The 15,853-nt window shown below is 52.2% G+C and overlaps 3 protein-coding genes across 3 annotated transcripts; 2 read left to right on the top strand and 1 right to left on the bottom strand.

The window, feature by feature from the left end:
* Positions 1-23: 23 nt before the first annotated feature.
* Positions 24-9,226, top strand: V8C40DRAFT_240120 (uncharacterized protein). Its single transcript, XM_083214732.1, has 3 exons — positions 24-473; positions 541-3,397; positions 3,929-9,226. The coding sequence occupies exons 1-3, from the start codon at positions 427-429 to the stop codon at positions 8,936-8,938; spliced, it is 7,914 nt and encodes a 2,637-aa protein (XP_083075884.1). The 5' UTR covers positions 24-426; the 3' UTR covers positions 8,939-9,226.
* A 1,073-nt stretch (positions 9,227-10,299) lies between these two features.
* On the top strand, positions 10,300-11,880 carry V8C40DRAFT_240113 (uncharacterized protein). The gene is made up of 4 exons (XM_083214731.1): positions 10,300-10,627; positions 10,703-11,294; positions 11,361-11,483; positions 11,541-11,880. Exons 2-4 carry the CDS (start codon positions 10,728-10,730, stop codon positions 11,562-11,564), a joined length of 714 nt encoding a protein of 237 aa, XP_083075883.1. The 5' UTR covers positions 10,300-10,627; positions 10,703-10,727; the 3' UTR covers positions 11,565-11,880.
* Positions 11,881-13,931: 2,051 nt separating this feature from the next.
* V8C40DRAFT_273943 (uncharacterized protein) lies at positions 13,932-15,073 on the bottom strand (the record flags this gene model as incomplete). Its single annotated transcript, XM_083220552.1, has 5 exons — positions 13,932-14,049; positions 14,110-14,217; positions 14,253-14,579; positions 14,718-14,936; positions 14,973-15,073. 5 exons carry the CDS (start codon positions 15,071-15,073, stop codon positions 13,932-13,934), a joined length of 873 nt encoding a protein of 290 aa, XP_083075882.1.
* Between the last annotated feature and the right edge of the window lie 780 nt (positions 15,074-15,853).

The following is a 15,853-nucleotide window of genomic DNA, read 5'->3' as shown; positions in this document are numbered from 1 at the left end:
TACTTGGCAGCAGTACCTCTGCTATCACCTGCTCTCCTTGTACTAAGCAGGAGCATAGGCCTCAAAGTGCCACGACGATCCGCGCTTCTTCCTTCCTCTCCTCCTCCTCACCAACTGTGACGATCTCTGATCGCAGCGCCTGTCCGTCTTCGTTGTAACAATCATTTGTATTGCCGGCGTCTTCTCTTCGGGCTGTTTCTCGGCCGTTGCCGACGACTTCTCCGCTTCAAGTAATAATTTTCGCAATCGCAAAAATCAAAGCAACGACCGTCTCCCTTGTCCCATTGTTTGCCTGTTCACGGTGTTCGTTTCGTGCCGGCATTCCGCCTGGAAAGGGCGAAAGCATCGCGCAGCCTCCTGTGCTTTCTTTGTGGAAGCATGCTTTGCGATAGACAATAGAAGGTTTCGCATAGTGACAAAGACGCAATGGAGGACTCGTACAGTCACCCAGTGAAACGTGCTCAGACGTCTCTGTATGGCTGTTCCCCTCTCGCATCACGCTTGCTCGGCATTGTCCACTGACAGAACTTTGATTTATAGAACCCCCCAAAGTCAACAAAGTCAACAATCGACGGCCTATCAGGTCAACGTGAGCCGGAAGAAGACGAGGAAATGGGTCGAGGCTAAGGTCCAGAGCTATGACGGCGACGACTGGGGAGCTGACGAGTACGACGAAGAGTCGGATCATGAGCCTCCTCCGCCTCCGCCGATTAACCCCTCGCTGCGCACATTCTCTGGCACCGACCTGCTACACTCTCGCCACAACACTCCCAGCCCGGCCTCGAGCTTGAGTGCGCTGCCGTCTCTGCGAACACAAGCTCAGCAGCAACAGCAATCTCCCGCTGTGCCACCGGCCAACCAGCCTCCGCGCATTGGAGTTACTTCGCCTGTCGTATCAGATGTCTCGACTCGTAGTGCCTCGGAGTCGTTTGCCAGCGGCCATGTTGTATCACCCCAGCCCGTGACTGCTTTCCAAGGACGTGAAGGCGACGGCAATCTGTCGCTAGCCGGCATTGCTCAACTGCCTTCACAAATTCAGCAACAACAACAAGCTCCCGGTGGCTATGATGTGTCACGCTCTCCCAGCTTTGATCAGGCTATGAAACCCACATCTACGCCTCCAGTTGTCGTTGATCGCTCTGTATCGCCCCAAATTTCCGCACCGGCACCAGCACTGCCGCCTGCGGAACAACCTCCTCCCATCATCTACTCGCCAGACAATTATAGTCGCCTCCAGGACGATGTGGACCGTGAGACATTAGCCGGGGCACCTGCTATTCCTCCCAGCTCAGGAGCTGATCAATTCACTGTGTCTGCTCCAAAGCCATTGTCTAGCGAGGATACACGAGACACTTGGGAAAGAGACGACGATTCTTCTCACGGGGATCACCCAGAAAATCAGGGAATCCGTCCCGACTTTGAGTCTCAAGCTGGCATTGACCGTGGACGAATGTCTGTTAGTCCAAAGTTGCCGGATCTTGCTCGCATGTCCGCTTTTGGGACCGACCTTTTCGCCTCCTCATCGAGCAACAACAACCTTTCGAAGCAAACTCCTATCAGTGAAGATCAAGCGGATAGAGACGAGCCGGCTACTATTCCGGCAACTACCACGACGGAATCTCGCTGGCAGCCTCCCGTAGTACCGGCCGAGGACGAAGATCACTCAGAAGCTCCAGGGGGTGCGCCTCTCTCCCAGCCTAACAACCTGTTTCCCGGCAGAAACATTCCAATTGTTCCACCGTTGCGAACTCCTAGCCCCCAGCCGCTCGCTGCAGCCCCCTTTGACCCTCAAGGCACTAAAATCACTCCCACAGAGCCTCTTCAGCCCTACAGAGGAGAACCACTGCCGGAATTTGAGGCTCCTCAGTCGTTCCAAAGGGTGCAGACTTATGGCACCGACACCTCGTCTCCCATGAAGGACAGTCCGTTGAAGGAAAACGACGTGCTTAGTGACGAGATTATGCGAACTCTTAGCCCCTCGGGTGCAACTCCTGCCGATGTTAAGCTCAGTGATGGTCCTCAGCTGCATCCTCCAGAAGACCGGAGCGGCGTCAGGGAGAGCAGTTACACTCTTATGGACTATGATAGTTACTGGGCAGATACAGCAGAAGACTCGGGTCCTGGCCATGAAAATGTGCCGGTGCCGTCGACTGAGAACCTTCAGAGCACACCGGCCGCTACAGAGCCGCTTCCCGCTCCTTCAACGCAGTCTGAGTTGAAATCGCCCGTCGATACCACTTCTCCATCACCACCAGCTACGATAACGTTTGATTCGATGTTCTCTCTTCAACAACCCCAGCAACAATCCCAGGAAGAGCAGCAACAACAAGATCAACAACAGCGACAAGCGTCTCTTAGACGAAGATTTTCCTGGGAAGCTGAAGAGGAGCAGCGCACTCCAACCACTCTGGCTCAGACTCCTATACAAGCTCAGCCAACTACTGATGACTCTGCTGCTCCTGCGGTCCATCTCACTGGGCCATCCGGTCAACCATTTGAGCCATCCGTGACGAATTTCAGTACTACCGAGTCTCGTAGCCATAGCCCTGTATCCCAGTTATCACAGGCACCAACAACGGCGGCGGGATCCGGCCTGGGTGCCTTGGCGATTCAGACATCCAATCCATCCGGCAGCCTCCCAGGGCATGATTCGTCACTCCCCGAGCCTCCCTCTCCAGTGTCTATTTCCGTGATCAGTGACAACCCTTCTACCACTGCCCGTGAACAGGCGCGCATGTCCATTGCGGACGAAAAGTTGTTTGCCGACCAGGGCTCCGTCAATCTGGTGACGGGATCTCCACCTCCAGCTTCGGATTCTCACCCGGCCGTGTCTTCACCGACTTCTGCAGCGTCTGTGCCCGCTCCACAAACCCCTGCCCCTAATCTGAACCCACTTGCACAGGCCAAAGCCATGAACTTCCGAGATATCATGGCTCTATCCACGCCTACGGAGAGGATAGCAAAATACACTGAAGCACGCGAGGCCTTGGCAGCAAGGGATTCCGGCTTGGAGAGCTGGCTTTTATATCTGACTACGGAGCATCCTGAGCTTTCGGCCTCCATCTCTGCCCCGGGAGGCCAGATGACCCCTCGGTCAAGCAACAACGCCTCCTTGCCGGTAGGATCCCAGCCCTCGAGCCAACAGCCTTACTACCAGCAGTATCTCAACGCCAGCTCGCCAAGCACGTCTGGGCCACAAAGCGGAGGTGGAGGTAGCGGTGGTGGCCGCTCCAGGTTGGGTGGGTTGTCGATGCCATCTCAGATGTCCGGCAGTGCGTTTGGGCATTCGGGCAACCAGATTGGCACAAAGAGCAAGGAGTTCATGCATTCAGCTGGAAAGATGGGCAAGGGACTGTTGAGCAAGGGCAAAAGCAAACTGCGCGGAAGCGGGGACAAGGTATTTCATTGATTGATTTTTTCTCCAGACCCTACTCGCAGTGAGTGGGCCCTCTTTCCTCTTCATTCCCTGGACAGAATAATACTTTTTTCTTCTTCTTCTTCTCTTCTTCTCCTCCTTCTCACTTGTGGCGGTTATTCTTCTTGATACGATTGGCTATCATGAATGATGCTCTGAGATTGAGGATATTTTGTACCCGCCCTTCCTCTTACACGGGACTAAAAAATGGGGCATCATGATGTGACGGTGGCATACGAGATAGGAATTACACGGCAACATTCTTCTTTTGCCCTTATTTTCGACGCTCTGTTCTTTGCCCTTGATCCCTTCAGATACCCATTTTCCCGCATACACCTTCACTTGCCCTTGCCCTTCCCCTTTGCAGACTCTCCATACCCATACAATCCCATATATGCACAGACATGCACACTCATGCACCTTTCCGCCCCCCCTGCCCATGGAAGATCCCCCCCTTTGAAATTATTCTGATGTGATGAATGAATATTAATGTTCTCTTTCTTCTTCTTTTAGGTCGATACGATCCCTCCGGACCATCCGATGCCCAACAAAGCACAACGACGCTCGACATGGCGATTTAGCCTCGAGCCAAGACCTCGTGAAGATGATCCTGCCCCACATTCCAGCAGCGACATCTCCACGACACCGCCACAGCTGCCCGACCCGTCCCCGGTCTCCCCCTTGAACGCCGCATCTGGCCCTGGATCCGCCTTTCCATGGAGTGTCTCAGATGACATGCCAGCCCCCGACCCATTATCTGGGAGGCTGCCCGGCGAGGTACACGTCACATCGGAAGACTTAGTAATCTTCAATTCCTTCCTCCACGGGGCTTACCCGTCAGCAGAGCCGGAGGAGCATATATTCCCCGCTGGCCAGAGGAGCTCTGACTTTAATCCTGAAATGGTGACGCCGGACGATTGGGTCATGGTTCAGCATCAGGGTGAACAGAGTCAGGCTCAGAGAATGTCCATGTCGTTTAGGGCAATGGCTGGAGCAGATGATCAAGCACGACAGCAGCAGAATCAACCCCTAGACAACTCGGACACGCCAAAGCGCAATTCCTCCTTTATCGGTCTGCCGCCCATCAGGCGAGGCTCAACATTTGGCACAAAATCAAAGGCACGGAGGGCCACGGAGCGTTTCTCCCTCGATGACGAAGACGGTGACGAAGGTGCCGACATTGATGCTCCTCCCCTCTCTCCAGTCAGCGGGATTGACGCATCGATAGATCCCCCAGAGGCCGTGGCGGGCATGAATCAGGGGGGGCGCAATGAAAAGGCTCTCCCTCCTCAGCCCGGCCACGGAGTGCCTATGGCCATGGGTGCGAATCCTAGATTTGGCCAGCAACAGAGTCCCAATGCCGGCCATTATCCTCACCATCAACAACAACAGCAGCAGCAGCAGCCACAGCAGCAATATCCTGGTGGACCGAACCCTCAATTTGCTCAAGGCGCGCCCATGATTGATAGCCTAGTTCAGAAACTTCCTCCTGCAGGTCCGTGGAAACTGGAAGAGAGTCATCTAACCGAGCCGCTTCACCTAACCAAAAAACGCTCCGGCACAGATTTTTCGCAACAGGATGCCTACTATGGGTACAATAAAGAGCTTGGATTGGAAATCCCTGCGGCTCCAATACCTCCCGCTCAAGGCCCTCCCGGGCGATTCAGAAGCGACGTACCCCCATCGTCCGCTCGGCGTTATCCAGAGCTGTTCTCACTACCAGGACAAGACCCACGGCAATTTGGTCGAGGCCAAGGATACCCGCCTCAGATGCAAGGTCGCCCACCAAGAGAGGGGGCGGCACCTGTCCGACAGCAACAGGGAGGACCAGACGCTGATGAACGTGGGCGTAGGAGAAATTCGGGCATCTTCAAGGAACTTGGAACACGAATTGCGAGAGCAACCTCGAGAGAACGACGGAGCTCTATTGCCGAATCTAAGCCACCATCTATACAGCTTCGAGGGGATGAGGTATCTGAAGTCAGTGTCACAACGGAGGATGCTTCGGACCGTAGAAAGAAGCGAGCCAGTTTCTTTGGGTTCTCTGGCCGTCCTTCCTCAACGGACCAGCCGCCTCGGAAAGAAGAGGATCTAGGCAATCAAGCACGCCAGCGGGATACACGATCTGCTGGGGCCGAGCCACCTGCTGACCCCCGCGAAGATCATAAACGCTACCTCTTTGGTGGCGGTGGACAGTCCAAGATTGGCCCCGGCAATTTCTCTCGCTCATCAACTTCAAACTCCGCATTTGAGTCGGTCCCTGGTCCCAGTGGTGACAGCCGAGACAATGGGGTTCCGCATAAGAGAAGGATATCTGATATCGCCAAGGCTTCCGGCATTGCAGGCCTATTTGGTCGCGCACGTCAGGATCGTTCGTCATTAGGTGCAATGCCCCGGCAGCAGAACAACGACCAGGCCTTGAACCAAAGAGCCATGGTACCTGATCGACCGCCCATGCAGCTCCCATCTTTGGATTTTACATCGGACCCTCTGGCTTCCATGTCTAGTTTAGGATTCGAGGAATCATTTCATAACTACCAACAAGACGAGCACCAGCCACAACCACAACGAGGCCTAGAACAGCCTGTGCAGACACAGTTTGGCAATTCCAATGCTTTCTCCGTTGACCCTATGAACCCTCAAGCTCAGCAGACTTCTCCGCTACCTACTGCATTTGGAGGCCAAGAGAGAACAGTAGCCTCAGCAGGATTGACTTCTCCTCAGTTCAACCAGCCACCACAGGGCATTAGCCAGGATTCAGAGCGACAGAATCTTCAGAGCCATTTGCCGCACCTTGCGACCAAGACTTTAGTGCCGGTACAGAACGTGAATACTACTGCTACAGAAGACCAAAAATCTTCCGGCAATGAGAGTTTGGAAACCCCAACCGAGTCCCAATTAGACTCGGCAATGGACGAAAAGACCCCCAGGCTTCAAGAATTCATATTTCAAGAAAAGCTGGCAGCTCTCCAAATTGGGGAGGATAATGTAAGCGAAGAGGAGGTCCTGAGGTCTCAGACGGTATCGCCGGATATATCCATCGTCTCCACCTCCAAGACAGAGGAACAAGGCCCTGTTCGATCACACAGCAATACCTCTGAGCATAGCGAGATGGTTGAGGGGGTTTTGATTACTCCCCCCCCTGAGGAGTCTCTTCCACCGGTTGCGGATGCTGACAATGCCGGCCATTCTGCCATTCACCATGATGTGCCGCCGTCAGTCCACTCTTTCCCATCCATTTCTTCGCTCCGTGAGAAATCGGATGCCAAGTCTATTCAGCAAGAAGGAGGTTCTGTACACCAGACTGAAGAGAGCGTAGCAATATCACCGGAACCGTCACCTCAAGTTACGAAATCTCAAGTATCGAGCAAAGCAGCAACACCAGTGTCCCAGCATCAACAACTGCACTCACCGGTTTTGGCGACAGTGAAGCTGCCAGAACCGCAGAGCACCGATTTGCCAGTTATTCCTCGGTCTCAAACTAGACCTGAATCGCAGCCGCGGCCCCTCGACACGACAGGGCAGAGGCAACTATCCACTCCATCATCACCGCTCCCTGCCGGCAACCAACCAGTACAGCAACAACTCGTACAGCAACAGCCTGTACAGCAGCAACCAGTACAGCAACAGCCTGTACAGCAACAGCCTGTACAGCAACAGCCTGTACAGCAACAGCCTGTACAGCAACAGCCTGTACAGCAACAACTCGTACAGCAACAGCCTGTACAGCAGCAACCCGTACAGCAACAGCTCGTACAGCAACAACCCGGACAGCAGCAATTCGTACAGCAGTATCCTGTACAACAACAGCGTCCCGGACAGCTGCAGCACCCTGTCCAGCAGCAGCATCCTATGCAGCAGCAGCGGTCCATGCAGCAACAACCGGTACAACAGCTGCGGCCTCAATATGCACCATCAGTGAGCGCCTCTAATGCATCCATTGCTTCAGAGGCGTCAACCCCGGTGTATCAAGTCCAATCCGGATCTCAAAGCCTATTCACCGGGCTCCCTGGACCATTCGGACGCGCGTCTACAGATGCTGCAGCACAGCAGAAAGATAGCCAGGGATCGCGATGGAAAGGACTCAAGAACCGAATGAGCGAGCAGATTTCGCAAAGGTCGCAGCCACAGCCACAGCCACAGCAGCAGCAGCAACAGCAACAGCAGCAACAAAACATGAACCAGGGCCAGAACAAGATTGCTGTTGGAGACAAGATTAAGGGCAACAAGTTACTAGGCGCTCTGAGACGTACATCGAAACAGCCAGAACTCAACCAAAACCAGGCCAACGTCCAACCATCTCCCAACTCCAGGCAGCTTCCCAACCCGATCCCACAGCCTCATCCCCAGGGATATCAGCCGCAACCTGGACAGCCGCAACCCGGACAGCTGCAGGGCCCACGGCCTAATGGCATGCCGGCCAACGCTCCACACCTGCAGCCATCTATGCAGCCGCCCAATATGCCGAGAGCAAAGACTATGCCCCCTGGACCCCCACAACAGAATGCCCCCCCTCGAGACCAGACACGGTCATCAGAGCCGCGTTATGAAAGCGTCCCTATTCCCAGAGGGTATTCGGCGGTCCACGGCGAGGGCATGATGGTACCATCGCCATATCAACCGAATGTTCGACGCCAATTCGGCCCCCTGCCACCCCAGCAGCAGCAGCTACAGCAACACCCTCACCCTCATCCACAGATGCAACGACAATGGCAGGGTGGTCATCCCCCGCCCATGTCTCTGCAGCCTCAACCAACTCAATTCCAAGGAAGCCCTCGGATGATTCAAGGTCCCCAGAACGGGGGGCCGGGCCATATGAGAGCTCCATCTGACTCACGATCTGATTATCTCAAACCCCAGAGCCCTGAGTCATTCAATACTCAATCGAGCCGGCACAACAGACACAGTTCCCAAGGTAGCCAGAATAGTAGGGCTGAGCCACCACGGCCTGCCAGTGATATGGGTAGTAACCTGGGAATGTCACATCCCGGTAGCCCTCAGCCGTCTGAAAAGGGAAATCTATCTGTCGTGGATCGTCCTCGCTCCGCTTCACGGAGTCCCGCTGTCTCGGTTGGGGCTGATCAGAAGCCTGACTTGGATCCTAGCCCAAAGCCAGATGGAACAACTGATTCAAGTCGGGCGTCGAACCTTGGCATAGATGTAGAGAAAGCCCAGCAACTAGTGGAAGACGATCTTTATTCTGCTACACCCAAGGTTGTACCAGCAGTGGCAGGAGATGCTAGTAACCCACCTGCCGCATCTCAATCAGCATCAAATGAGCAGGCGGAAAGCTCTGCAATGGCAGCGGCCAAGGCCGTCGTCGTACCAGCAAACGCTGGTGCGATGGCAGAGCTAGAAGACACGGAAGAAGCACGGAAACGAGCTATAAGGCTAGCATCGCAGGAAGAAAAGATCTTTTACGAGCCAGAGGATTACGAACCCAAGATGAGCGCAACGAGCTATCCTGGACAAGAGTGGAATCCTTTTGGCGAACCGGAATTTGCAGACTGGAAAGAAGATTGATAAAGAAGATTGCATTTGTTTATACGGGTATATAAGATACGATGTGGAAGAGTGTTTCCCACTTTTCATTTGTTCGTCTTGATCCAGCTCTGTAATTCTCAGCGGAGCACGCGCGTCGTTTCAGATACCCCATTCACTTTCATTTGTTCGGACATATTGATGAGAGCAATTGCTCGAGGAATATTGGTGCCACAGCAAAGACTGTTGATTTACGATCGCGTAGATAAAACACATAAGAGAAGATGTGTATAGCAGAATGCGTTAATAATATTTGACATATTTGACTAACTTTTTAATCTTCTGTTTCTTCCATTTTCTTTCAACTTGCCTCCTTACTTTTTCGTTTAGTGAGCAAGCAAAGTCATACTGGGTGTTAATGGTGATGTTCGTCATCATGATCAGTAATAAACGCTTAGGTAACGAGGCGGCACCCTCGGCGAGGATGAAAATGATGACGAAATTGGGGTGGTTAAGGCTAGCACAGCGCCTTGTATGAAATGGGAAATTATGGCAACATAGTGCTGGTATCGAAAGACAGATGTACCTACCAGGTAAACAGTAGTGGTATTTCCAATCTGCGGGGAAAGCGAGTCGTGTGTATGGAATCTGAAGTGCGTGCCTGATTTGGGTGAGAGAGTTGGAGCTAGTTGATGGGCCAATTGTTGACTGGTTTTGTTTCATTCGATTCTGTCTCTCTTTGTGTCATCTTTCTGTTTGCCGTTGTCTAGCGCAGTATTGCTCCGTGTTCTCTCGGCGCTTGGATCATTACGAGCAGGTATCTCGTATGTAGAGTGTGATGGGTCAATTACGAGGTGCCATACGAAGTACGAAGCCCCTACTGATACGGGGAGTATCGTTTCTGGTCACTCTTTTCTACCCTTGGAAGAACAGCTTACTCGTGCTAGTGCTCTCCGTGAATGCGGCTAGCTCAGGATCGTTGCAAGTATGGAGAGTACTCCGTAAGCCGTTCCCATATCTTATGCGGCCAGATGACGACATGTTTCATGCCTTGTGCTGTGTGCCTGTGCATTAGAGCTACCAGGGTTCTCGTAGGCGCGTAATGTTCCTGGTGATCCTCGCCGGCTTTGGGTAGTCGGTTCGTCGATGGCTGCTGTGGAAGAAGCACTTGCTAAGCGCTAACAAATCGAGGCACAACTGCAGCTAAGCTTTAATGAAGATGGAGATGTGTTGGTTTGGAGACAATAGCCGTTGCCTGTGACAATTGGCTAGGTGACGCGGGAAAGTGACCCTTTGTTGACTGATGCTGTGATGCTGATTGAGTGGTATGGATTGATTCAGTAGCGGAGTGATGGAGGATACAGGACCTATTGGCCCTTCTTCTTCTTTGCCATGTTCTTTGTTCTATTCTTGTTTCTTATTTTTTTTGTCCTTCTCCCTTCTATCGCTCTTTGTCTTATGGAAGGTGGGATGCACACCTGATCTGTTGCTCAAAGCAAGCAAGGAGCTGGTGATACTATCCAAAGGCTTGACAAAGAACAGCCGTCAACTATGTCGTCCATGTGACTTCTCCGCGCTTCTCTCTCTTAATTCCTTTGAAGCTGTGCCCTATATGGTGACGCTGTAGTATGATGTATAAAGGCCAGATTCTACCCCCAAAATGAGGCAGATCAAGACCTCCATCGGAGCTTTTCACGCACTTCGGTCCAGCACTCAGAATCGACTGTAAGGCTTCAGAACCAATATTAATGTGCTTTTTTGCTGACAAAACTGAGTGGTAACTTCAGTCTTTATAGAATCTCTTACCTGGCAAAGAAACTGCTCCGCTAAGATGAGGCACGAAGCTATACCTATTGGCGATGCGAGGGGCGGCGTGGATCTCACCCAGGGCACCGTAAACACTCTTTGTGATGTAATTTTCAGCTCTCAAACGCAGCTACTTGATGGGAATCCAGTTGACGGGGTTGAAATTCTCCATAGGGGCGTTTTTGCGCTGCCCTGTGCCCCCGGTTTGGTCTTCAAGATATCGAATGGCTCTAAGCTTGACCTGGCAAATCACTGGAACAGTGCCATGCGAGCTGCCGAAATACTCAAAGAGCACAAACCCGACAAATTTGACTTGCTTGTTCTGCCCCGAATTACTTTTTATATGCTGGTCAGTGACCATATCCTGAACAGTGAGGGAAGAGAATACTTTCTCATTGCCGAGGAACGACTGTCACTGACCGCCGACCCCTTGGTACATGAGCAACTGTATGAATCGCTCGGTGCACGCCTTAAACCTGCACTACAGCAGCTCGTGGCCTTTATTCATGCCACCGGCTTTTGTGACGTGGATTTTCGACACATTCCGATTCTTGACAAAGAACTGACGCCTGAGACCATCCCGAAGATTGGACTGGTGGACGTCAGCAGATGTGGCGTCGTCCAGGGAGAGGCCGCCCAACAGACCCAACAGATTTACCATGAAGCTTTCTTTGGAAAGGGTCCAACTCCGCGGGGCCTGTTTCGATGTATCGCTCCAGAGCAATTTGAACATCTTAGAGCCGAAGTATCGAAAGTACCGAAGCCTCAGATAACGCTCGACCTAGCGGCCTATTATGAGGTTTGGAAAGACCGCTGTCATGATTTTGAGGAGGCTCACCGCATAAATAATGAGCATCTTTGAGACTATTGCGACGGCCCTATCCATGGTTCTTCCACCGAACTTGACGGCTATCACGGCACCTCTTGAAGCTTTCAGTTGGACCTTGCAACTATACTTGGCACCTCGGCCATTGTGGTTTGAGTCCATTGATCAACCAGACCTTGTTTTGCGTGGCGTCATGATGTTGGAAGAGAAAACGAGATTGCTGGCGACGCTGGCAATGTCGATCCAAGGGAGTGTTGCGTCCCTTGGCCAACGCGCAGATGAGTTCTGCCGCGATAACTTGATGGATACGAAGCACAAAACAGCAAGGTACAAAACGTCAATTGGAACCTTCCCACGCGACGAGGGGCTTTTTTTTTTACTGCATCTTGGCGGACTGCCCTTTTACTCAAGAGGACCGGTACACATTTGGCAGACTGCAGGATCCGGGGTACTTCCACTCTTTTGCGAATTTCCTCAACGTTCAGTGGTTGATGGGTACTACGTAGCTACTTGCAATAGCATAGATTGAATAATCCAGTATCTGTTTGGAACGAAACATGTTCAAATTCTTGAAGACACTCGCTTCGCCTTTGAGACGTGAAGCCGGTAGGAATGAGCGTATATACACAGTATGTAAAGCTAGACATCGAATACTCGTACTATACTCGTTCATATACGCTTCAAGACGATTAACTACTGTACTGTAGTTGTGATATTGGTCATTTTGATATTTGATGCTGCTGGGGCAGCCCAGTGCGGCTAGCTCGGGATCGTGCAAGTGAGGGTAAGCCGTTTCCTGTCTTATGCAGCCAAATGATGGCATGATTTGGAGTTACGAGGGCTTCGTACCTGCTACTGACGTGATACAAGACGGGGCCGCGCAACGTGCCTGATGCTCCTCGTCGGTTTCAGGTAGTGGCTTCATCAATGGCGCTGGGAAAGGGACAGATTTGATGGATCTAATAAAGCTCCGTCCAAGCACTTGTTGGTAGCGAGCAAATAGTCGCACAGCCGCAGCTGAAGCTTTACGAGTATCTATTGCATGTAGGTACGGAGTACTTGTATGAGCAATGACACCTGCTGTTAGTGGACAATGTGAAAAGGACCTTTATTGATGGGAGATGCGTTGGTTCGGGGACAATAGCTGTATCTGTGGCAGTTGGGTAGTAACGCGGGGAGAGGGGGCCGTCTGTTGACTGATGCTGCGATGCTGATTGAGTGATACTGATTGAGTGACCGAGCGATGGAGAATTCTGGATCAATTGGCTCTTTTTCTTCTTTCTGTTGGGGTGATTTGATGCGTGTCTGATGTGTTGTTCGAAGCAAGGAGTTGGTGATACATACAAGAACGTCAAGTCAGTAAGAACTAGCAATTACTAGTAGGCAGTAGGCAGCAGGTCTAGTATACAAGACATCAATAATACATCCATCGGATACTTGTACTGTGCCCGGTAATTGGTAGTAGTTGAAGCTTCAACGCGGCTGACACCAGTACAGTAGTATCTGATAATTGATGGATGGATGCTTCTGGGGCAGAGACAGAGACCACAGAAAAGATGCCGGGGGCGGACTACTAGAAGGCGGGTCGGCCTGGGCCCCCCTGTAGCTGGGAACACCTGACGCGCTTTTCCAGGGCTTGGGTGCGCTGTACGCGCTGTAAGGAGCAGCAGCTCGACATGCCGTTATGGAGCCGGACGCATGTACGATATGTACATGTATGTACATGTGATGTATCCAGCAGCTGCATGCTCCTTTTAATGGCTGCAGGTTCCAGCAAGTACATAACTCGTACATGCAACTCTGGAGGCATCCAATTGCCCCCGTTCCAGTTCCTAACTGAGCTGATACAGGTACCAGACGATATTACCGCACGGCATTTGCAAGCTTGAGCTTTGACCTCTTTAGCCGCCCGTTAAGGTGTTTCTGCAAGGGGGGAAGGATAAGAGTGTGCAGGTGATATTAAAAAAAAAAGGAAAAAAGGAAAAAGAAAAAAGTAGAGGAAAATGATCGAGACCGGTGCCAAGAACTTGCGCAAGCGGCTGGGTACAAAGTACATGTGCCGATACGGAGCGCTAGCTGCAGCGTCCCTTGCCGCTAAAGTACCCGGTACGAGGCACTAGTGCGTGAATACGGGAGCGGGCCCTAGCGTCAGCCATTCGTCATATGTGTTCAGCTTGTTCAGCTTGTGACTGAATGTCTCGACAGCAAGAGTTACAGTACCAGGTATCCAATTTGTGAGTACCTACCTACCATATATCCTATAATTACTAAAGAGAATAAGTACCTAAGAAGAAGGAAAAAAAGAGATGCACGAGAACAGACCAGAGATAAGATACTGTATGCACACTCTCGCCTCGACTACCGAATCCAGCAAAGCATCCGGTCTTTTTAGAAAAGTACTGCCTAATGCGGGTTAGGGTTATCGGGGAGCGTCGCAAGCAACAGGTGCTTTTGTATTGTACCTATTGTACCGAGCACCTTTACTTTGCAGGTACCTTGTTGCACTTTCGCATCTGCAGTTCTAAGCGAAAGCACATCACATCAATACTGCACCGTATTCCCCTCCCCGGCTTCTACTTACAGCCAGTACTTTTTGATTCTCGACAGCTTCATCCTGTCCCTTGGCCTGGCCTTGTCACTGTCACCGTCACTGCATTGCCTTCTTCTTGTCACTCCTCCTTCAAAGCTACTTATATAGCACTGGCAGCCACGGAACAGCGATACTGGATGTATTCCCCAAGGAACACGGCTGTCAAGTCCAAACAACGAGTAACAAAAAGCTGGGGGCCCTGCTGCCAAACGCGCGATCCCTTGACTCGCCTCTTCTTCCACCTTGCCCCGGCTATCTTGGATGTACCAAGCAATCCATGTGCCTCGTGGAGCTGCGTTGCTGCATCAGATTCCCCACCAGCTAGGCCAGAACTGCCCTTGGCGATAAAAGAGCCAACCGGACCAGTAGACCAAGTCGACCAAGGAGAGGAGAAGCCTAAACCTGGCAAACTCCAGATTGGCTGGGCCGCTTTCGATTGACGTATGTATGTGCACGTCAACCTATCATTGCATTCATCGTGTCGTACTGTAGTCACCATGGCAAATGATCCTCTAGCCGTACTCATACTAATACTTGGCGGCTACTACTAGAACGTTGTTATATTATCAAGCCTCTCTCCATCTCCATCTCCATCTCACATCATCCACATCCCAGCTGCCGCTCTCCTGCTCCTCCCGTCGTCCTTCTCCTCACTCTCGGGCACGGCATCACCAAGACCAGCAGCGACATCGAACCGGGGGCTCGAATTCTGCCGAGTGACACTCCGCCACCGGGCCTTGTCAAAAGCCCACTCCATTGGACGGAAACGAGGCTTGAGCGTGGCGCTGCCGCTCTCTGGTATCCTGCCCACCTGGAGACTGGCACCATCACAGGAGCTAGCACTCGACTAGTACCTGCTAAGTACTGGCAAACTGGGGAGTCCAGTGCGGCTCGACCAAGGGAACGAGTCCTGGCGGCCCTTTTTTCGCCTCCCGCGCAAAGGAAAAGGCGCCATTGGGGGAACAAGGCAAAACGACTCGCAGAGGGAGGCTATTCGCCCGCTCCCTCTTGAACCCGCAAGCACCCCTCACGATACGCCTGCTTGCAGTTCCGTTTCTTCTCTTTGCTCTGCTTGTCGAGTGCCAATATCAAACCTCCTTGCGAGAAAAGAAGAAGCCCGACACGAGCATCACCAACCCGAGAGAGAGCAAGCCCAGCCGCAGCAACGAGACGGCGCCGTACTCGTATACAGTACGCGCCCTAGACCCTTTTTCGGCACCCTTCCCACGCCCGTTTTTTATTGCACATCCTTGGCTTGTGCGCTGCCAAATCTTGTCTCTACCGTGCCGCGCTTCCTTTTTCCTTTTTCCGACCGACCTCCTTTATTACTCGACTCCGTAATCCGGCTTCCGTCGACGCCGACTTAGCTCTCTCTGTTCCTTGATTTTTTTTGTTTCTGGTTCTTGCCAGTCTCAGTCTCAGTCGCAGTCGCAGACTCAGTCGCTCTCCCGTCACTCTCTGTTAGGTCTCTCTATCAGATCAGCCTCTCGCTCACTTTCTTTCCCCATTCCTACCGGCCTCCGCACAACCGTCTGCGCGCGTGCGACGCCACTTAACGCTTGGCGCCATTTCTCAGCTTTTTCGTCTTCTCTGCCTTTCCTTTTGGATTCTTTTTCTTTTCGATACCTGCATAGTACATCCTTACGCACTATACCCGACTGTACCGTACACTATATTATACTTTTTGCAACCTACAACCTTTTATTATTCCGATTGCGGCCAGCGACAAGCCAGT

This window comes from Trichoderma camerunense, assembly GCF_050948025.1.
Source record: "Trichoderma camerunense strain CBS 138272 chromosome Unknown V8C40scaffold_5, whole genome shotgun sequence".
Taxonomy (NCBI): domain Eukaryota; kingdom Fungi; phylum Ascomycota; class Sordariomycetes; order Hypocreales; family Hypocreaceae; genus Trichoderma; species Trichoderma camerunense.
This window is presented reverse-complemented; position numbering and strand designations above follow the sequence as displayed.

Bases quoted from the DNA above. Each gene is read 5' to 3' on its own strand.
- V8C40DRAFT_240120 (XM_083214732.1), top strand. From the start codon at position 427: ATGGAGGACTCGTACAGTCACCCAGTGAAACGTGCTCAGACGTCTCT. The intron at 474-540 runs GTATGGCTGTTC...TTTGATTTATAG, and splicing joins AAACGTGCTCAGACGTCTCT to AACCCCCCAAAGTCAACAAA. The intron at 3,398-3,928 runs GTATTTCATTGA...TTCTTCTTTTAG, and splicing joins TGCGCGGAAGCGGGGACAAG to GTCGATACGATCCCTCCGGA.
- V8C40DRAFT_240113 (XM_083214731.1), top strand. From the start codon at position 10,728: ATGAGGCACGAAGCTATACCTATTGGCGATGCGAGGGGCGGCGTGGAT. The intron at 11,295-11,360 runs CTGGTGGACGTC...CAACAGATTTAC, and splicing joins AGACCATCCCGAAGATTGGA to CATGAAGCTTTCTTTGGAAA. The intron at 11,484-11,540 runs CTAGCGGCCTAT...GAGGAGGCTCAC, and splicing joins AGCCTCAGATAACGCTCGAC to CGCATAAATAATGAGCATCT.